The sequence below is a fragment of the Carassius carassius genome, chromosome 39 (assembly GCF_963082965.1).
Source record: "Carassius carassius chromosome 39, fCarCar2.1, whole genome shotgun sequence".
Classification (NCBI taxonomy): Eukaryota; Metazoa; Chordata; class Actinopteri; order Cypriniformes; family Cyprinidae; genus Carassius; species Carassius carassius.
Window position 1 is genome coordinate 8,953,356 of NC_081793.1, and position 23,006 is coordinate 8,976,361.

At 38.9% G+C, this 23,006-nt stretch overlaps 1 protein-coding gene across 1 annotated transcript in view; it reads left to right on the forward strand.

Annotated features, from left to right (window-relative positions):
* The window catches only part of oplah (5-oxoprolinase, ATP-hydrolysing), a 45,710-nt gene that overhangs the window by 12,231 nt on the left and 10,473 nt on the right, over positions 1-23,006 (forward strand). The window contains exons 9-16 of the mRNA XM_059530638.1: positions 6,760-7,046; positions 8,969-9,081; positions 10,369-10,539; positions 10,676-10,813; positions 10,895-11,033; positions 15,687-15,799; positions 16,681-16,832; positions 17,268-17,428. Of these exons, the coding sequence (XP_059386621.1) occupies positions 6,760-7,046; positions 8,969-9,081; positions 10,369-10,539; positions 10,676-10,813; positions 10,895-11,033; positions 15,687-15,799; positions 16,681-16,832; positions 17,268-17,428 (1,274 nt within the window). The remainder of the gene's footprint in view (positions 1-6,759; positions 7,047-8,968; positions 9,082-10,368; positions 10,540-10,675; positions 10,814-10,894; positions 11,034-15,686; positions 15,800-16,680; positions 16,833-17,267; positions 17,429-23,006) is intronic.

Genomic DNA, 23,006 nt, shown 5'->3' on the forward strand with positions numbered 1-23,006 from the left:
TCTTGAGTGGTGTTCCTCCCACTGAAAGGACCCTCAGAGATGCTTTGTTAGTGTGCTGCTTTCCTTGCTGCAGGATAGTTGGAGTGGAGGCTGTCCCTCTCCACTTTGAAGTTTTATGTTGCTGCCATTGCGGCTTACCACAATGCAGTGGAGGGTCTGTCCCTAACACCTTTGCAAGATTCTATAATCTTCGGGTGGAGCCCATGTCCTCCCATGTGTTAGATAATATCTGTTAAATTGCAAGAGGCGGGTTCGGCGTTCGGCTTGCCGTGCCATTCTGGGTCCTCCATTGCCCCGCAGTTACAGACTTGGCATAAAACTCGTTTACTGTGTCCTGTAGAGAGTACGGAGGGGTCACGATTTTCGAATATTCGATTAGTCGATTTAATGACCGTTTATCGTTTAGGCTGTCCGATTATTTTCTAAGGATGTGAACCATGCCCGAGCGCGTCTTACCCCCAAAGCCCGGTTCGGTTGACTGTGATTGCTCTGTGACGCGGTTGGTAGGAAGAAGGAATAAAATGTCAGGCTTCTGTCAATTTTAAGATAAAATACAAACAATAAATGTTTTTACACTTCAATCTGTAGTAAGATATTTGCCTCCTTTCATGCTGCATGTGAATAAATGATATTTTCCTGTTTAATATTTGCAGCACGAAAATAATAACGAATAAATATTTGAGTACATGTTGGAAAAAAAACTGAACAATTTAATACAAACTAGTTTCTCATGAAATAAATCAATTCTTGTTTAAAACATCGTCAGTAAGCCTATTGCTGTTTTTTATTTTAAACATGAAGAATGACCGGTGCCACATACTTTTTTTTTTTTTATTAATTTTTTTTGCGGAGTATACAGGTGTAATATATTAAATTTAAATTCATGCAATGAAACATGATTTCATTGTCGTCATTGGGACTTTATTCCTAAAATATTATGACAAATATTATGTTTTTTTTTTTGAGAAGGATAAACTGACAAAAATGCTCAACTCACGGTCTTGAGCTGGCCGCTGTGTAGGCTATTTAAAAAACAAACAGACTTGATTTTAACAAACATCAAATGTTCCAATCATATTTCTGAATTAAGTTAATAAAGAATCGAAACAAAATTTCGACTACTAATCAAATAATATCCAGCGATTATCGATTATTACTTTTACGATGCAAGCCATTGCAAAGCATATTTAAACAATATTTAGTAGTAGCTTTATAAGTGGTGACTGTCAGTTTATGTGCAAATGACAGGAAGTTTCAGAAAAATTAATACAAGACGTAGTCAACCAGACAATGAACACTATTAACAGCAATTATTATGTGATTGCATAGTAAGTAGCAATATTTGTTAGTTCTGTAAGTTGGGGTTGGCATCTTCTCTGAGGGGTTGGCATCTTCTCTTCTCAGGTGTTCTGGATCCAGTCTGGAGCTTGTGTAAATCCTAGTTACCTCGGGATGTAAATCATGTGGCAAAACAGAGAAACAAATAGAGACATAATTAGCGTAGCTGCTGTTACAACAAAGTAAAATTAATTAACCCAAGCTAAAGAATAATAATTTGCATTTGATCAGATACAACTGCAGTCACAAATTATGAGATGCATTTGTAATAATGTTCTTTCGTAGAAAGAAGGAAGGAGACTAGGGTCAGCGTTTCTGAAGCTCGTGGGAATTTATTAGTCAGCACAAAAATAAAACAAAGTCGCTTCACCTGCGGATACGCTTAATTCAAACCACTGCTGGGCAATTCACAGTCTTGCTTCTTCTTTGAGTTCCTCAGCTCTCTCATCTCTCGCCGGTTCATGGCTGTCTTAAGTACCGCTTCCCCACGCCAATCACTGCAATGAGAACCAGGTGTTAATCGTGTTTCACTTGACCCACTTACCACCGCTCGTCTCTTCACTCTCTCTCCCATCACAGACCTCGCTGAACCTTGCCTCCCCTGCCACAGCATTATTCGAATGCTTGGCGAAAGATATGTGTTTTTAATCTAGATTTAAACAGAGAGAGTGTGTCTGACCCCCGAACATTGCTGCAGTCTTGTCAATTTGGGGACGCACCTGCCCGTGACCCAAGTGGAATCCCAGATACCTTACCTCCACCCACCCAACCGCGCACTTCTTCAGGTTGGCCGTTAGCCCCGCCCGTCTCAGCGCTCCGAGGACAGCCCTCACATGCTCCATATGCCGCTGCCAGTCCCCACTATAGATGATAATATCATCCAGGTAGGCTGCGGCATATGCAGCATGGGGTCGCAGCACTCGATCCATGAGACGCTGAAATGTACTGGGGACCCCGGACAAGCCGAAGGAAGCATCACAAATTGGTGAAATCCAAACGGCGTGGTGAAGGCTGTCTTTTCTTTGAATTAGAGAGATAAGGGGATCTGCCAATATCCTTTTGTTTAAGTCCAATGTCTGAGCCGAGCCGTCCGTTTTAGGCACCAAAACTATCAGGCTCGCCCAATCACTGTGGGACTCCTCGATTACTCCCATCCCCAGCATCGCCTCTAATTCTGTCTGAATCACTTTTTTCTTGTGTTCAGGTGATCTATATGGCCGGCCACGAACCACCACGCCTGGCTCCGTCTCAATATGGTGCTGAATCAAATTAGTACAACCAGGTAGGGGCGAAAACACATCTGCAAATTCGGACTGTAAATGCCCGATGTCAGTGAGCTGCGAGGTCGAGAGGTGATCCCCTCCCGGGGCCAGGGCGAGGGATTTTTCTTTAATGACCGCTTCTGGCCCGAGATCTTCCTCTCCGCTCAGCGCCTTCGCTAGCAACACTGACGCAAAATGCAAAACGATGTCCCCGTGCTGATCATTCTAATGGCCCGATGAGGTCCATACCAATTTATTTATTTAAGGGGACCTGCACTAGAGGAAGAGGGCGCAATGGCGCTTTTGGGGTGGCCAGTGGGTTCACCAACTGACATTCCCGACAAGACATGCACCATCTACGGACATTCTCGTCCCCACCTCCATGACCGGGCACCGATCCACAAAATGGCTCAGATCCCCGCAACGCCAGCAGGCCGGCCCAGGCCTCCCCGCCGCCCTAGTGGCAGGAAGTGGGTCAGGTAATTGGCGTGGGAAGAGGCAGGTGGCTTGTCAAGTCCCTCCCGGTGTGGCGACGCCATTCCCCTAACAGGGCCTCGCAACACGGCAGCCGGCTCCGTCCCCGTCCTCCAGCGGGGGGCGGCCCTCGGTGGCCCCGCGAATCGGGTCCTAGGATAAGGGACCGCTTTAGAGGAAGGGAAAGAGTGGGAGGGGGGGGAAGAGAGAGAGATAGATGGAAGGGTTTCGCCGACCCCGGAACACGCCGCCAGCTGATCCTCCGCCAGTTGAATGGCCAGATCCAGCAACGCCAGCCGGTGGCACTGGACCCACTGGGAGGTTCTCTTTGGGAGTCGAGAGATGAACTGCTCCAGTACCGCTTTGTTGATGATGGTCTCGGTGTCGCTTCCTTGGGCCAACAGACATTTGCGGCACGAGTCTCGGAGCTGCTGTGCTAAGACAAAGGGCCGGCCCACTTCGGTCAATTCCAACGACCGGAAGCGCTGACGGTGTTGCTCGAGGCTGGGCCTCCCCCGACAGCAGCGGGATCACTTGCACCAGCCAGCTGTCTGTTGGCCACCCACATGCCTCGGCCGTTCTCTCAAACAGGTCGAGAAATGCTTCTGGATCATCTGTTGGCCCCATCTTTGTAAGAGGCATGTGAGTGGCGGGGTTGGAACTGGGGGAACCCGACCTCATCCGAACCTCCCGGTCCAGCAAGCTCCGGAACAGCTCGCGGTCCTCCTGCTGGACCTGCATCATTGCCTGAAACCAATGTTCGTGGTCAGCCCATAAGTCCAGCAGGACTTGATGGTGTTCCTGATGCAGCCCCACGAGCGATGTGATGATCTCCGCAAACGGCGTTCCCGATGATCCTGACGGAGTTTGCATGGCGGTGTCGTTCTCCTTCCTTCCCGGGTTTTGGCACCAGTGTAATAATGTTCTTTCGTAGAAAGAAGGAAGGAGACCAGGGTCGGCGTTTCTGGGAATTTATTAGTCAACACAAAAATAAAACAAAGTCGCGCCATCTGCGCATACGCTTAATTCAAACTACACACTAATTCACACACTAACTCACAGTCTTGCTTCTTCTTTGAGTTCCCACGAGTCCTCAGGTCTCTCATCCCGCGCCGGTTCACGGCTAGCTTAAGTACCACTTCCCCACACCAATCACTGCAGTGAGAACCAGGTGTTAATCGTTTTTCATTTGACCCACTTACCACCGCTCGTCTCTTCACTCTCTCTTCCATCACAGACCTCGCTGAACCATGCCTCCCCTGCCACAGCATTATTCGAATGCTTGGCGAAAGATATGTGTTTTGAGTGCAGTGTGTTTTTAAGTGCAGTTTCGGTGCTATCGTGGGGCCTGAAACCTGACTGAAATTCTTCATACAGATCATTTTTTGCAGCAAGGAGCTCAATTGAGCAGACAACTTTTTCTAAAATTTTAGACATAAATGGAAGATTTGAAATGGGCCTATAATTTGCCAGTTCACTAGGATCTAGTTGTGGTTTCTTAATAAGAGTATTAATAACCACCAGCTTGAATGTTTTTGGGATGTGACCTAAAGATAACGACGAGTTAATAATGTTTAGAAGCGGTTCTTCTGCTACCGGTAACAACTCTTTCAGTAATTTAGACGGTACAGGATCTAATAAACATGTTGTTGGTTTAGAGACAGTGATAAGTTTATTTAGCTCTTCCTGTCCTATAGTTGTAAAGCACTGCAGTTTATCTTTGGGTGCGATGGATGAAACTGAAGTATTAGACACTGTAGAGTCTACATTTGCTATTGTATTTCTGATGTTATCTATTTTATCAGTGAAGAAATTCATAAAGTCATTACCATTAAACGTTGATGGAATATTTGAATTTATTTAGTCTAGTTCGTTTATTTATGGTTACACATAGCAGTTGAGATAAATCAGGCAGGTTATTTGCGAATCTGTCTTTGGTGGCTGGAACAATAGTTCTGCCCAGACGGTAATGCTGAGCCATATAGTTAATATCATTGATACGCAGCATGCACGATACAAGGAAATGGTCGGTAACATAATCAATTTGATGTATGATATCTATATCAGTAAGATCAATTCCATGCGATATAATTAAATCTAGTGTAGGCCCGGTGACATTTTGCTTGACTCCAAAAGAGTTTATTAGGTCAGTAAACGCAAGTCCTAATGCATCATTTGTGGTGTGCCATCTATCCAAGTGAAATGGCATTTGAAATGAGAGGGTGGGACTTAATTTTGTCCTTTTGATTGGATTGTTGGAAGTAGGGGCATTGCTAACAAAATGGAGGCAGTATGCCAAGTTTTCAGTTAGTTGTGAGGGGATTTCTCTCCACTGGATTCACCGGAAACGCCCTAGCATGAAGAAATGTTTTATTTATTGAGGAGGAGAGGACGATCAATGGAACAAAACATACCTAATAGCATGCGCGGGTGAAAGAGAGAGAGAGAGAGAGAGAGAGAGAGAGAGAGAGAGAGAAAGTGCCTAAATGACTGAGTGTTTCCTCCATCAGGTTAAGTCATATTCATTAAAAAAATAAAAATAGTTTGCAATGTCCTAAGAGTAATGTTGTAGTAATATTCTAATATCCTTTCAACATTTAAGGGTAGTTTACTCTCTCATGGCTTGGGTCAGCACTGGTCAATGCATTGATTTCTGTAAAGTGAAGCATCAGCTTCAGTTTTTCCCCATTTATCCCTGCATTTACCCCTCACGTCACTTGCTCTACCCTTGCACCATAGCTCATGACCGGAAGAGAAGATGGGTCGTTTTGAGGGGAGAGAAGGTTAATGTTTTTGATTAAAGATTACGAGGGCACGTGAATTAATAAAGTGAAATACATGGATAAATTATTTATAATACACACAATAGTATTCCATAAAAAAATACAAATTTTCTATTTTGATTTCATGTTGACTTTAAGGCACCCATTACAATAAATGTACATATTCTGAATAAATGATTCATACTAACTTCAAACTACTCAAGCAGAATGATTTGCCAGAGTTACTGAAAGGTGTGCACCTCCTAAGATAAACGGAGGTCTTACGGGTTTGGAACAACATGAGGGTGTTTTATTAATGACATAATTTTGCTATTTGGGTGAACTATCCCTTTAAATAATAAAGATACAAAGGAAAAGAAAAATGCACATTACTTCATGAGTACTAAATTTGCATCGGTGAATATGAAATATTTTATCAGGGCCTACAGCGTTTTTCTTTCATTTTCTGCCATCTGCAGCCATCAAATGTAACATCAGCGAGGCAAAGCTAATGACAATTTGTGAAAATGCACTTACACTTGATAACGTGGTTAAAGTGGCACTCAACATTTTTGCAGACACGTTGGCGGTGCCCATTGTGGTTAAAAGCACGTTCTAGTTGGCCACCTACTGTAGTTAACGTCACATGTGGAACCCACCTGCTGACAGAAAAGCACAAGCTAAATGGGACTGAATGCTGGTGATGTAGAAAGACCTGACCTACCATTATTTTTGTACTTAGGTTCATACATTTAAAATCTGTCATGACAGTTTATATCTTACATAGGCCTACTCCTTCCATGTTTCTCCAAATGTAAATGTCTTGACGTTATCATGTCATAAAGACTGGACTGAAAGCTACAATAACTCAATAGCACAATTGTTTTATAACAATAGTGTTTCTCTCTTCTCTCCTGGTTCAGGTGGTCCTCTGACCGTCACTGATGCTAATCTAGCCCTCGGCCGCCTGCTGCCTTCTTTCTTCCCAAAAATCTTTGGCCCTGGAGAAAATGAGCCTCTCTCAACTGAGGAAACCATGAAGCATTTCTGCACTCTCACAAAAGAAATTAATCAATACCTCTCAACTAACCAATCATCAAGTAGTGCTGCAGGGGGGCACCATTCAGAAATGAGTGTTGAAGATGTCGCCATGGGCTTCATCAATGTGGCTAATGAGGCCATGTGTCGGCCAATCAGAGCGCTTACACAGGTATAGCACACTATTCAGTCACTTTCAGTTTATATAGCTTACGTAAGAGAATAGGTGTAATCTTTCAATCTTTTCATTCTTGGTTGTTGTGACCAAAAATATGACACACAACTTTTTTTTTTTTTTTACATGTAGTGCAAATTACCAAAAATATGAGTTTGCACAAAATAAACTTGAAATGATGTACGTCACCAATGTCATCTTCTTATCTAGCCACTGAACTTATCTAGGCATTATATAGCCACCTTATTCCTACAACCCATGACGCTTAGAGCAGATTTTGTGTGTAACTTATTTTAAGTTGTAAACAATGAAAGGCTTGCACTATGAATGCAATAATACGTTTTAGTTTTTTTAACTGGGTACAGTGAGATGACAGTATTCTACTCATATGTTGCCTTAATCAAAAATGTTCATTAATTTCAGCATTGCGTGATTCTATTTTAAAGTGATTTCCATCATTTTGACAGATTATAAATTGTATTTACCTGAGAAAACGAGCTAACCTGGAATGAAACGTTAGGAATTGAGGAGAAAAGCAAGATATTTTTCATGCATTCCAGTGAATTAATGGAACCTATAGAAAATTAAATTGGTAGAAAAGACCACAAACGTTCAGTATGAGCTGTCCTTTTTCATACTATTAAAGTGGAATGCAAAGAGAAAAAAGAAAATAATCATGAGGAAAAGAATGCAGTGACTGAAAAGAGCTCTTGCTATAGATATTCTTTTTATAACATGTCACATTAAATACCAAGCGTTATGTTATTCTCATGGTGTCTGAAAATAAATCATTGAGAAAAATAGACCGCTCATTCAGTCAAACAGAAGGATAAGCTTTATTTGTAGGGCAACCTGATGACAAACCTATTTGTTTCAGTCTTTTGTTCGCAGTAGGTTTGTCAGGAATAAGGTAGATACTGTAGTGGCCAAAAGTAATGTCTGGATAGGATGTTTGCACAATATTAGTTTTTTTAATGAATTTCAGTAGAACTATCAAACTATAAGTAGTATATTATATCGGGGAGAAAAAAAACTTAAGGTATTTAACTGATAAAATTGTTTGTGCTTCAATTCCAATCATGAAATAATGAGCAATAATTACATAATGATATTCATTCAGCAGCTTTGATTCAATTAAAAAAAAAAATGTTTGGGATAATTATTGTTAAAAATCACATTTATATATATATTTATATATATATATATATATATATATATATATATATATATATATATATATATATATATATATATATATATATAATATAATATAAAATCATACACACTATATGAACGAAAGTATTGGGACACCTAACCATTACACCAACAGGGACTTTAATGACATTGCATTCTAAATACTCAGACTTAAGGCTCTATGTATGCCAGTCAAGTTCTTCCTGGCATCCACCAAACCCAAACTAGCCTATCAGACTGCCAAACAGAAAAGCATAATTCATTACTACACAGAACATTTTTCCACTGATCCAGAGTCCAGTGGCAGCGTGCTTTACACCACTCAATTTGATGCTTGGAATTTGTACTTAATGTGAGGCTTGCATGCAGATGCGCTGCTCTTAGTAGATTGCATTGATCATTATGAAAATGAGCTGTCTGCATCTGTGCACTTCCATTTACACATTATTAGTCACCCACAAAACTTTTTTTTACTCCCATCAACACTTTTAAGGGGTTGCGGTCTCATGATAATTTGCCCTGATTAGTAAATCTGACCCTATATATTTAAATATAATTGAACCCATGACCATTGCACTACTGTTTGAGCAACTTAAACACACTTGTAGTACATTAAAATTATCTGGCTTATTTAACATTTTAAGCAAGAAATGTACCTCTGTAAAGTATGTTCACGTCAACATCAATCAGATTGTGACATGATGAATATCATCTCTCTCTTAAAGGCTAAAGGCCATGATACATCTGAGCATGTGCTGGCATGTTTTGGAGGAGCTGGTGGTCAACATGCCTGTGCCATTGCAAGAGCCTTAGGCATGAAGACTGTCTTCATTCACAAGTATGTCTATATGTTTATGCATGTGCATTATCTGTTTGTTTTAGTCTGTTGTTGTCACATGCTTGAAGGGGAGTCTTTATCATATAAGTCATGAAAGTCATGTTATCAAATCAGTCACTTGTGAAATGGATGAGAAGCAATGAAAATGTTCTACTGGTTAGACAGCACATCACCGCTAAAAAGTCAGGTGACTGTACCACCTTGTTCATATATGTACCTAACAGGTAACTTTCAATAAGATGATAGCACTTCTTCTGAACTTGATTATTCACCACCTTACTATGTTTTTAATATGGCATTGCATCATTTCAGATATTTTTGGCTCCTATAGGAAGCTTGTGTTTTGCTCTTTGTAAGTCATTTAGAAGAATTGCATCTGTTAAAGCTGGTGAACATTTGGATTTTGAAACCGCCATGAATCATCACTTGAATCTTGTTTTATCCATTCTGATATTCAGTACAACAACATGATTGCAAGTCTGAAAATACTTTAAGTAACAGATCTAAAAGAAATAATTAACATAGGTTTAAACTTGTTTCTTTTTTTTATAGTAGTCAGTTATCCTTAACTTTGTTTTTATTATTATGATTTTTTATTATATATATATACACTAACAAATCAAGGATCAGAAGCATCAGGCATTGCATGTTTGTTGTAACAGGCGACAGGACTTCCTGAAGATTGAAGACAAATTTCCTAAATACAACTGAAAACTTATCATATCTTGACAACTTTTGAAAAAAGGAGGTTAAAATTTCACATATTTAGACTGCGGTGGAAGGTTTTACATAGACTAAAATTGGCAGTGGGACAGATCAACAAAAAAACAAACTTGGCATAAACATAAAGGGTGTCAGTGACAGCATTATGCTGTCTATCATTTTTTGTGAAAAGTGACCTTCAAAAGAATACATTTTTGAGCTATAATCTAAATTCCTTTTTATTCTGAATCTAAAGGTTGACATGAATCTGAAATTGCATTTTTTTTTAAAAACCTATCAATCAGTCATCACGGGTCACATCTTGTGATAAGTTGCCACAATTAAGAACTGTGCAACTGTGATCAGATGTTTTAATCTGACACTGAAAAACTGAATGTTCTCTTCACATGTACTTGGACCCTAGTGACTTCTGCTTGTGGCTGTTTTTCATGTTCATATTCATAATATATAAAATATGTAATGTATAAAATTAAATGCCTCAGTTTTCCAGAACACTGACATAAAGTGCTTGCGTTTTTGAACTGATTTGATGACACTACAATGCAATACTCTTTTTCCTGTCAGATACAGCGGAGTGCTGTCAGCATATGGTTTGGCTCTGGCTGATGTGGTGGAGGAGGTTCAAGAGCCGTGTTCTCTAAAATATGAAGCGGGCTCATACTCTGATCTGGACAGCAGGATTGAGCAACTGACTCAACGCTGCAATCAAATACTGTGCAAACGAGGCTTTAGCAGGTCACTCTCAAAGATGCAGCCAGATTTCAAAGCATCTCTTTTTGCTTATCTGTTGTGTCATTACCTTTGAAAAAAAACTGATTATAATTGCAGTAACTTAATATTATGATAATAACATATGATTTTGTCTGTACAGTTCTCAGATCAATATAAAGGTTTTCCTACACCTGCGGTATGAGGGCACAGATTGTGCACTCATGATCTCAGCCGCAGGTCACCCCAGTAACGCCCACTCCTGCCTGTCTGGAGACTTCAGAACAGCCTTCACTAAACGGTACTGCTATTTCCATTGTGAATGCTCAAAATGGCTTGTTGTTTCCTCTTCTGTCTCAAAATTTGTATTTTTCTACATCAGATATCTAAAAGAGTTTGGGTTCACTATCACTGATCGGCCTATCATGGTGGATGATATCCGTGTACGTGGTTCTGGGAAATCTGGAATTAGGTCAAAAGTGCAGCCCAAAGCAGGGCAGAAATCTCCAAGACCTATTAAGGTATTTAAATCTAGGACAGCTCAAAGGTATCACACAACAGACTAGGGCTGAAACGATTCCTCGAGTAACTCGATTACAAAAAATGATCGAGGCAAATTCCTCTGCCTCGAAGCCTCTTTTAATTTATTTAAAATTTCACGTCAGGATCTTTCGCAATGATTTTTTTTTTATGTGACAACGCGTTTACGGCACCCACAAAGCGGAAGGAGACACAAGCGCCAATCGCATACTGCAAGGAGTCAGCAGTGTTTTGATTTGAGGGCGCGGGCAAACGTAAAGAGAACGTCGTGGCGTGTGGTCCATTGCAAGATAGAGCTGGCATACTAGGGTGTTCGGATGACGTCATTAATATGACTTTGTAACATGCACTCGTCTCACTGAACGTCACGTCTGCGTCTGTAGAACATGACGTCTACGTCTGCCGAACGTGACGTCTGCGTCTGCCCAACGTCACGTCTGCGTCTGCCACATTAAAGTTCGACTTTGTGAACGTGACGTCAACGTGACGTCTACGTCTGCAACTTTTACAGTTTGGCTGCCTGAACGTCACGTCTGCGTCTCGTCTGGGTTCTTCCGTTTTTTTTTCCATCAATAGCGCACATTTATCTAGAGTAAAAAAAATAATTAGTATGCTGAAATGCATGAAGTGTGTTTCTTTTTTTTTTCTTTCTTATCCATAGATTTTATTTTAGGCAAGTCGTGTTGATTTGTGAAGAAGGCTAAATTGATCAAACATATGCTCATTGTGCTTCCTGCTGCTGGCCTCTTGGTTGTTCCTTAGAAAAAAAAAAACGAATGTTCCAAACATATTTCTAAATTAACTTAAAGGGTTAGTTCACCCAGATAGCAAAATTATGTAATTAATAACTTACCCTCATGTTGTTTCAAACCCGTAAGACCTCCGTTTATCTTCGGGACACAGTTTAAGATATTTTAGATTTAGTCTGAGAGCTCTCAGTCCCTCCATTGAAACTGTGTGTACAGTATACTGTCCATGTCCAGAAAGGTAAGAAAAACATCATCAAAGTAGTCCATGTGACATCAGAGGGTCAGTTAGAATATTTTGAAGCATCGAAAATACATTTTGGTCCAAAAATAGCAAAAACGACGACTTTATTCAGCATTGTCTTCTCTTCCGTGTCTGTTGTGTGAGAGAGTTCAAAACAAAGCAGTCTGGATATCCGGTTTCGCGAACGAATCATTCAGTTCACCAAATCGAACTGAATCGTTTTAAACGGTTCGCATCTCTAATATGCATTAATCCTCAAATGACTTGAGCTGTTAACTTTTTTAATGTGGCTGACACTCCCTCTGAGTTCAAACAAACCAATATCCCGGAGTAATGCATTTACTAAAACAGTACACTGACTGAACTGAGATTTCATACATTTTTTTTCTTTATAATTGTAAATATCATTAGGCTATTCAACGTTTTAGGATTAAAATATCAAAACATTATTTCTGCATTTGTAACTGCAGGTTAAAGGATTCATGTCCTGCATTAAACAGTGTGTAAATACATCTAAATGCCTCTTCAGATGCAGCGTGTTTCCTCTGCATTGCAAAGATAAATTTTGTTTATAATGATTTTTATTGGTTTGGTAACAACCCTGAATTTTGTATAATTCGTATTCGTATAATTTTATAATTTTTTTGCAGACATTTTATTGATTGAATTTAAGAATTTGACGCTAAATATAAGGCACTCTTCTAGAAAAAAACAAATAAAATGCCCATAAAGGGTAATAATAACTTTTGTTGTAAAATATAAATTTCAATCACTGCTGTGAACTGACTACGCAGAATGTGAAGAATATCAATATCTTTAGGAGTCGGCTTCTCCAACACACTCAGAAAAATATAGTCTGATTGTGGTTATGGCTAAAAATCCCAGAAAATATCGAGATATCATTTATGTCTCCATCGCACACCTTTATATAGCCTATTTATTTCTTCTTTGCTTGTTTGGTACACATAATAGACTGATCATAAAGCTTAAAATAAGCTTATTTTAGGTTTTCTCAACGATAACGATCGATGACACAACAAATAAATAAATCTCAGCCTATTCTCACCATCATTACTCCAGTATTCTTTGAGACATGGTCCTATTTTCAATGTCGGAAACATTGTGATGCTTAATATTTTTCTATGATATTTTTATGTATCCTGGCAGATTATTATTCAAAATATAGAAATCTTTATAATATAACATTATTGCTGAATAAATGTTTACATTTAAAAAAAGAAAGGAAAAAATAATTGAATAATAAAATTATATTAGAATCCTAATTTAGATTTTAAATGTAAAATATAAGGAGAGGTGCTTGAAAAACTGAACATTAATCAGGCATAATTAATTTTTCTATGTATTTTATTATTATTTTACAGCAACAGTCTCAGATCTAGCAGCTGATTGCGATCGATGGGTTGGCCATCAAGATGATCAAGTGCTGTAGGCTACATTAAAAATGTAAAAAGATAAAAACACAATAACCCACAAATTAAATTTCAAAAAGGATTTCATAAAAATAAACGGCATCATTAATGTACATTGAATTGGCCAGGAAAAAGATGCACTAAAAATGCAATCACAAAAAAAAAAAAAAAAACCGCAGACGTCACGTTATAAGGCAGACGGATATGTCACGTCCATTGAGAGCAGTGAATGAAGTGCAAGTAAATTGTGCATTGCCTCACACACTGCACTGAGCCGTGTGAGGACCGTGTTCTGATCCGTGTTAGGGAAAAAATATATAAATAACTTACACGCTACACGTGAATCACGCGTGAACGTCTGACTCGACACTTCACTGCCACATGTGATTTACGTGACATCTGCGTGACGTCTTCGCCTCATCTGCGTCTTAAAATGAATGGATTTAATAGCAAAAAATCAAGACGTCAGTGAGACATTCAGTGAGACGAGTGCATGTTGAAACGTCATATTAATGAGCTCGTTCGAATGCCATAGCATACCACAACTAGGGCCCTATGATTTCGGCGATGCAGAAAACGCGGAGGGAATTGTGGAATCCAGTCATATAAACGGAATTTACAGTTTAACACGGAATGGCACGGAATTTGACAAATTTTGAATGAATTAATCAAAAATAGGTCATTGCAATTACATCAAATCACGATATGGACTAATATCTGTAAATATTAAGCCTGAACAGTCTATTTAAATATGAATCCTGCATGTTCTGCGTGTCTGTGTTAATGAATGGAGCAGAAGCGCGACTTCCTTTATCAGCGCGGTGACACACTGGATGCGTGGCGTAAGCGTCTCAGCTGCGTGGCGTGTCCATTTTTAATTCGGCTCCCATGTTAACAGGTTAGAGCTTGCAGACTGCCTGCGTGAGACGCGCATCTCAGGAAAATGCGTGTATGCTAGAAATAGAACCGATGCCTATTTTTCACGCGACACGCGAGCTTGTTGGAAGCGTTTTCAGGCAAAATAGAATAAGAAAATACGTTTATATGTCATTTTGTACACAAATACATATTAATTCATTACATTTTGATGTTTGAAAGTCTATAGGTTGACATAAATTCAGATATAAATGTAATTTTAAAAATTAATAAATAATTATCGATTTTCAAATATTGCACCTGTCAAACATAGTCTATTTTGCCGTCAATACTGTTGAAGGTGTCCTTTATCAGTAGGCTTTATATTTATGCTTAACATGAAGGTGTAGGTGTGTAAAAAAAAAAGTTGAAATTGTTGTCGTGAAGACAAGAGCCTGGTCTGTCGGCGGCCTCCCTGTACGTCACCCACAGCAGCAGCAGCGCGCCAGGCAAGATTCTGGTGCCACGCAGCAGAAACGCCACGCAGCCAGTGTGTCACCAGAACACACTGAAGCGCGCGTGACGCTCGCGGTGATTTCAGCATCTGCTGTCTCACTAAATAAGGACGTGAACACATGAACAACATCTCCAGAACTGCTCTGACAGTCACTTAATGAGCATTTGACCGTTTGATTTGAGTAAAACTAGCACATCACATACGTACACAGATTTGTAAAGGTACGTCAACCCATCAAAATAAAAGTCCATTGTCCTGACATTTTTTCCTACCCGGGTTTACTGCACATGCGCACATCAATATCGCGTCAATATAAATGAGCAAAAACACATTTTATCCGATTACTTGATTAATCGATGGAATTTTTTGTTGAATACTCGATTACTAAAATATTCGATAGCTACAGCCCTACAACAGACATGTCACATTCAGTTCAAGGGGCAGTCCAAAATGGTGAATCTAATCATTAAACAGGAAAAAAAATTACTTCAGGAATTTAGAAAAAGTGGCATTAATGAATTTTAACTTTGGTGTTTGAAAAAAAAGAAAATTTAAGAAAAAGGGAGTTCTATATTATTATAGCTCTCTAGATGAAGCATATAGAATTTATTCAAGCCACAGAAAGACAAACTTTTTACTGAAAAATGCACATTCTTCCAGCCTATTTATTGTATTATGTACATTTAACAACAATTTGGGACAAATATATTGTAATTAAATGGAAAACTATGTGAGTGACAGTAGGAAATAGCTGGGCGTCATGGACAGACACCCCATGGCGTGTTTTACCAGGCGGTTTACACATATATTTAATTTTTTTGTTGTTGTTTTATTGGACCCAGATGACCCAGTGTTACTTTGAGGACCGTTATTTGGACACCAGCGTGTATCTGTGGGAGAATCTTTCTTGTCATCACAGTATCCAGGGACCAGCCATCATTATTGATAAGAACAGGTGAGTGATTTCCTGAAAGTTTCTAAATTCTACATTATACATAGTATCAGTAGTGGTGCTTGGCACTCATTTTGAGGGTTTGATCAGACATGCTAATATTACAGTGCGTGTGTCATTCTATTTTTTCTGGTAGTGAACGATTCTTTAGACGGGATGTTGATGAGAATTCTGCTCTTAAACAGTCCTACAGCTCATGTGCAGTACTTGACAGAACACCGAACCATTATCTTACAGCAGGTCTAATACATTTCGTTACCAGACCCGTGTAAAATAAAAACAGCGATCCAAACCGCACTTGTAGACCTCACCCTTTTTCGCAAATCTGTTACACAAACTTTAAAAATTACACATGACTGACAGACCACCTCAGACTTTTCTTTTTTCTGGTCATATGAGGCTCACAGGACTAAGAAAAAGAGCACATCATAAACATAAATTGTTGAATTAGGACACAAGCGAATAGTAACTTTTCACTGTGAATTTTGATGTGCATTTCCTGTAGAAAACTTATAATTTAACCTTCTAGTATGGGCACCTTAATTGTAAGCAGAAAAATAACCTGGCAAGGGTCACTAAAATAGATAGTAGACCACAATGTAATCTAGGTGAGGCATACACTTCAAACTGTGTTAGGAAAGCAGAGTGTATTTTTATCTGTTTTGTGTGGTATGTGTTTGTATTCAGTATTACTGGTGTGGTCAAAGACAAATTTCAACCATGGTTGATAATAAAGATGTATTGTAATGTATTGTATGTTCTAATTGAGGGTTTAGAAATGTTTTCACTGTCTCTGTACACCATATAATATTTTGATATTATTAGTATTTTTTTTTAGTAGTATTTTTTGATTAATATATGTGTTCTTTGGTGCTGTTTGTCAGCACAATTCTCGTGGAGCCGGCATGTGTGGCTCATCTGACAGAGGATGGTGACCTGTGTATTGATGTCGGCACAGGAACACAGTTTGTGTTAGGAACCGAACTCAACGCCATCCAGCTGTCCATCTTCTCTCATCGCTTCATGAGCATCGCAGGTCTGATGGGACAGGAAAAAAATGATTGGATGAATAATGAGTGTATGGAATGAATAATCAGGGTTTCTGTGGCTATTGAAGGGGTCTTAAAAAAATTCTTAATTCACCCTTCCACAAATGAAGGCCTTTTTCAAATCAGAGCAGAAAGTTTTAATTTCATAAAGGCATGGCATTAAATGCCGAATGCATTAACATCTTCATCAGATTTTTTTTCTCTTCATGTAAAATGAAATCTTGAAAAATTTAACAAACATTGAACAAATTCTCAAAACAAAAACAAATATCTGCCAGAAGAGTATGAAAGCTTGTTTTACCTTTAAATGAAATTGAATTTTTATGTGCCCACTTCATTTTGATTAATTTCAAAGAAAGAGACTTCTTGGGTCATTTTGCTTCTCAAGTATCTAAAGCAGCTTTGTGGTTCCTCAAACACAGAGCAAATGGGTCGTGTGCTGCAGAGAACATCCATCTCCACCAATATAAAGGAACGACTGGATTTCTCCTGTGCCGTGTTTGGACCTGATGGAGGTTTGGTGTCTAATGCTCCTCACATCCCTGTTCATCTAGGGGCAATGCAGGAGACTGTACAGTTCCAGGTACACAAACACACACACATAAATTCCATTTCTTGATTGTTTTTCATTTGGAAACATTAATTGTCTGTTGCTGCACGGCTGTCAAAGGATTCAGTTTTGACTGAAGTACAGTTAAATATAATTTCATCACCTTTCTGAATTGTGACAACAGTAATTCAAAAAGCCATCCAGTCTGTCCTAAAAGTAAAAGAACCAGAAAAATACAAATATATTGGTAAAACCCATTGGATTCGTTTACCCTAAAGCCTGAAATATGACAAAGTACTTAAATCTATTTTACTACTTACATAAATCAATCAGATGACAGAATGCATATTGTAATAGTGATCCTTTAGAGGCCTTAGAAAATTGCATGTCAATTATAATACAGTAGGCTTTTATAGGGTTAAGAATTTTTTAACTATTCCTAAAAATCATTTATAGCACCAGATATAAACAGAATACGTATATGTCAGTATCCACAATATGTCAGTATCCACAATATACCGGCACTGTGTGTGTTTGTGCCAGGAAATAAATATTACATCATGGAAAAAAATATAGATATTTCTTAATGGTAATTTGAAATGTGTAGTAAAATCTGTTTCAGTCACAGACACAAAATCTTGTATAAAACATTCATAACCATTGACTATAACTCACTGAGCTCAGTTATCTAACCAGCATTCCAGAGCTCCATTTTCTGTTATTATAAGCACTTATGTTTTTCTTATTCTAACTGTAAAGTTTTCTCTATAGCACAGTGCAAAAATAATATTTATCTGTCTGTCATATCATGTTGTGATACCTAAAGTCACTTTAAACAAAAGTTAAAAATCAATTTTAGTTTTTACTGTGTTATTAATTTTTGTTACTTATCCAGGCTTACTCTGATTATGATTAAGATTCTGACAGTGCATAAGGTCAGATAAGCACCTTAAACAGGTTGCTATAATCTAGTTCATAAAAATCTTTAAAAAAATAAATAAATAATAGATTGATTTTAGCCCATTACACCAATTCCTGCTGGCTCATTCATTGTGTACGTCTAAATCTGTTACAGAAAAATGTCACACAAAAAATAGAGAAAAACTATTTTAGTGTTAAAGGTGCCATAGAATGCATTGGTACAATATTTTAATTGTTCTCTGATATCTTCATAGAAGGTATGTGGCTTAGGTAAGGGTAAAAATTCTCCAGAAATGGTTTTACATGTCCATTTACAACCCTAGAATGAAATGATCTGTTATTGCTTTGTTTGGAAGGATCATGAATAATAATGTTGAGCTCTGCTCTGATCGGCTGTTTCACAGCGCGGCTCATTTCAGTAGCTCTCACAGTGAACAGATGTCCAGTATGAACAATGGAGAGATTTGGCATCCAACCTATAAGATTGAGTCTGTATCAGACACAGGAGCTGTGATGTACTCTGAAATACAAGTGTGCAAAAAAAAATCATACTTCAGTTCTCAAACTAAAAATATTTTGACAAATTGACTAGACAGCTTGTCAAATAACAATAGTTTCAACTTAAGTGGTGGCGAAGGAGTGAGTGAGCTAACTGTAAGCAACCAAACTAACATAGTTAGCTCCTGAGTTAGGTTTTGTTGATGAAATATAGACTAAAATCCAATTAATAAGACAACACAGGCAGGAAATAATATAAAAAGGGGTCATATGATGTTGCTAAAAAGAACATTATTTTGTGTATTTAGTGTAATTAAATGTTTGTAGTTTAAGGTTAAAAAACACATTATTTTCCACATACTGTAAATTATCGTTTCTCTTCTATGCCCCGCCTTCGCATTGATTTTTACAAAGCTCATCATTCTGAAAAGCGAGGTGTGCTCTGATTGGCCAGCTATACAGTGCATCGTGATTGGCTAAATACCTCAAGCGTGTTTTAAAAATGTAACGCCCATTACCATGTTGTGATTCGTGTCCCAGAGCAACGAGACAAAACCAATAAACCGGTTATAAACTATGCATTTTTTGCATCCAGTGGGCACATAATTACAGATTTTAATGGCTTATACTGTCTTTTATCGCACTGCGTTGCATCATGCTGTGTAAACATAAAACCCCATGTCTGCATTTATCAGAGAAATGACAAATAACAAGTGCTACTCTACACTGCTCAAAACTCGAGTTTGAATCGTCAGTGGCCAATCTTTTAAATTTGAAAATGTACTTACAGACTGCGAGTCAGAACAGCCAGCATTGTAGTCCAGTCTCCCAGGATCAGGAAACAGTCCTCCATAAAATGTGCTGCACACATCTCAATATTTAGGTTGAACTGTTCTGGAACAGTGTTGTAAATACAACTTAACCACTGATTTCTAGCCGTGTCCTCGTTTGGAAGGCCAAACAAAGTATTTTCATTTTGCAACAAAACACAGCGTCTTCACTACATGGCAACAATAAAGTTACGCCTTCTTTCTTTGCATGAACATTTGGGTGGCGTTATGCAAATCTTACCCCATCGTGATGTAGACATTTGGGGGCATGTTTTAAATTAGGTGTTTTAGGAGGGCGTGGACCAGTCTTAACTTATATAAAGAATATCTCTTTGAGTTTGAGACTTCAGTCTTTTCAACTTTAGGTCTTATATCTAGTCACGAACAGCTTGTAATACTCCAAAGATAAAGAAAACTTGAAATGACATCATATGACCCCTTTAACCTCCTTGTAAATAGGTCATCATACTATTTAATTATCTATGCTAGTTACTTGGAGTTTGCTAGTTAGTGAAGGTTAAAGTTACTGTACTAGCATCTTGCGTCCAATCTTGACAACACAGAGTAAATTATTATTAATGTTGTTAGCTCACTAAGAAACATTCAATTAAAACAGAAATTGCTTCAACAGTCAAGAATTGGATAAAATCACTACTTACTGCTTGCAGTAGGGGTTGTAATGGCAGTAGTTGGAATTGCCCCCTTTTTCAATATCAAACACTTGAGTGAAAGCCTGCTTGATATTGTCCCAGGTTAAAAAAAACTGTCAGTGGAGAAATGGGCAGAGCAAACTAACAACTTTAAATTAAATTGTTGTGGTATCTGATTATAGATAAAAATTAACCATGCCTGTTAACAGTTCTGTTCTGTTCTGTTCCCTGCACAGTTTGGACCATTAACATTTATTTCCATGATCTGCTATTTTCGCTATTGTCCTCGCTTGTTTCTTCACAATACCTGTAGAACTTCTAATGATTCGACTGTGCAGGTCCTGCTGGCCTAGAACATGGGCTGGTATATGCTAATGTTGGGGGCATAAATATTAATGATCCCGACTGTAACGTCACAGTTGGTGTTATATTGGTGTTCACCTCTTTTTTCAGTGGGGAGCAAAACAATGGTGTTTAAGGCTCACAGTATGTAATTTCCATGTACAGAACTCTTATTATTTAACTATGCAACTTAACTCTTATTATTTATCTCTGAGGCAGATGTCTCCAAACTCATCCTTTCTAATCATCCTACTACTTGTCCGCTTGATCCTATTCCATCTCATCTACTTCAAGCCATTTCTCCTGCAGTTGTACTCACTCAAATCATTAACACATCCCTCCACACTGGTGTTTTTCCCTCATCATTTAGACAGGCTCGTATAACTCCACTACTTAAGAAACCCTCCCTCAACCCATCTCTTTTAGAGAACTACAAACCAGTTTCCCTTCTTCGTTTCATTGCAAAAATACTTGAACGAGCTGTGTTCAACCAAGTCTCTGCATTTCTCACACAGAACAACCTCCTTGACCGCAACCAAATCTGACTTCAGAAGTGGACATTCAACTGAGACTGCCTTGCTCTCAGTTGTTGAAGCCCTAAGACTGGCAAGAGTGGGATCCAAATCTTCAATACTTATCCTGCTTGATCAGTCCGCTGCTTTTGACACGGTTAACCACCAGATCCTCCTATCAAACCTACTGGCAAAGGGTATCTCAGTAACTGCAATCCAGTGGTTCGAGTCTTACCTATCAGATAGGTCCTTCAAAGTATCTTGGAAAGGTGAGGTGTCCATGTCACAACATCTAACTACTGGGGTGCCTCAGGGCTCAGTTCTTGGACCACTTCTCTTCTCTGTCTACATGGCATCATTAGGTTCTGTCATTCAGAAACATGGCTTTTCATACCACTGCTATGCTGATGACACTCAACTCTACCTCTCATTCCATACCAATGATCCGACAGTAGTTGCTTGCATCTCAGCTTGTCTAACAGACATTTCTTGATGGATGAAGGACCATCACCTTCAACTCAACCTTGCCAAGACAGAACTGCTTGTGGTTCCAGCAAACCCATCGTTTCATCACAATTTCACCAGCAAGTTAGGCACATCAACCATAACTCCTTCAACCTTGGAGTTATGATTGATGATCTGCTGATTTTCTCAGACCACATTGCTAAAACTGTCCAGTCCTGCAGATTTGCTTTATTCAACATCAAGAAGATCAGGCCCTTTCTTTCAGAACATGCTGCACAACTCCTTGTTCAAGCTCTTGTTCTGTCCAGGCTGAACTATTGCAATGCTCTCTTGGCAGGTCTTCCAGCCAGTTCTATCAAATCTTTACAATTAATCCAGAACAATGCAGCAAGATACATTTTTAATGAGCTGAAAAGTATACACGTCACACCTCTGTTTATCAATGTGCACTGGCTACCAATAGCTGCTCGCATAAAATTCAAGGCATTTATGTTTGCCTACAAAACTACCACTGGCTCTGCACCCATTTACCTAAATGTATAACTTCAGACTAATGTGCCCTCTAGAATCTTGCGTTCTGCAAGTGAACGTCGCTTGATTGTGCCATCCTAAAGCAGCACAAAGTCACTTTTACCGACTTTTAAATTAAATGTTCCCTCCTGGTGGAATGACCTTCCCAACTCAATCTGAGCAGCTGAGTCCTTAGCCATCTTCAAGAATTGGTTTAAGACGCATCTCTTCCATCTTTATTTGACCCTCTCCAGCAATCACTATTCTAATTCTATTCTTAAACATCTAAAATCTAATCTTTTTGTATTCTATTTCACATTCATTCATCTTTTCATTTATTATACAATTATAAAAATTAAAAAAAGATCTGTAACACTAGCTTGTGTGATGAAATAATAGCAAGTAAAAGTGAGGTTATTAGTAAATGTAGGAAACGGGGTGATTTTGAGCCGAATTCTGACTTGTGCGACTCTGTTTTGGGCCGGGCCGATATTTAGCATTTTCGTGCGTCGTTTGTCGTGCAGTGTTCGTGCAGTGTACAAGGGGAAACGAGAGGCGATTAACCTCTCCCGACCGACAATCGGTTGGTCGGATGGATTTCTGACATGTCAGAAATTTTGGTCGCCTCTCGTGAGGTATTGCACTATTGAAGCAGGGCTACGAACCGATTTTCCGCATTTCCCTCACTGCACATGTGCGAAACCATAAACGAAACCATGGTGACACGCCGTGCAGTGTGGACTGAAGTGATGGAGGGAAAACATGTGGAGTTATGGCAAAGACTAATGAAAATAAAAGAGGGAAGAAAACGCCTGCTTACCTCCAGTTCGCGTTGCAAAATGAATAAACCATATTGGCCACGTCTTCCGAGCCACCTGCGTGT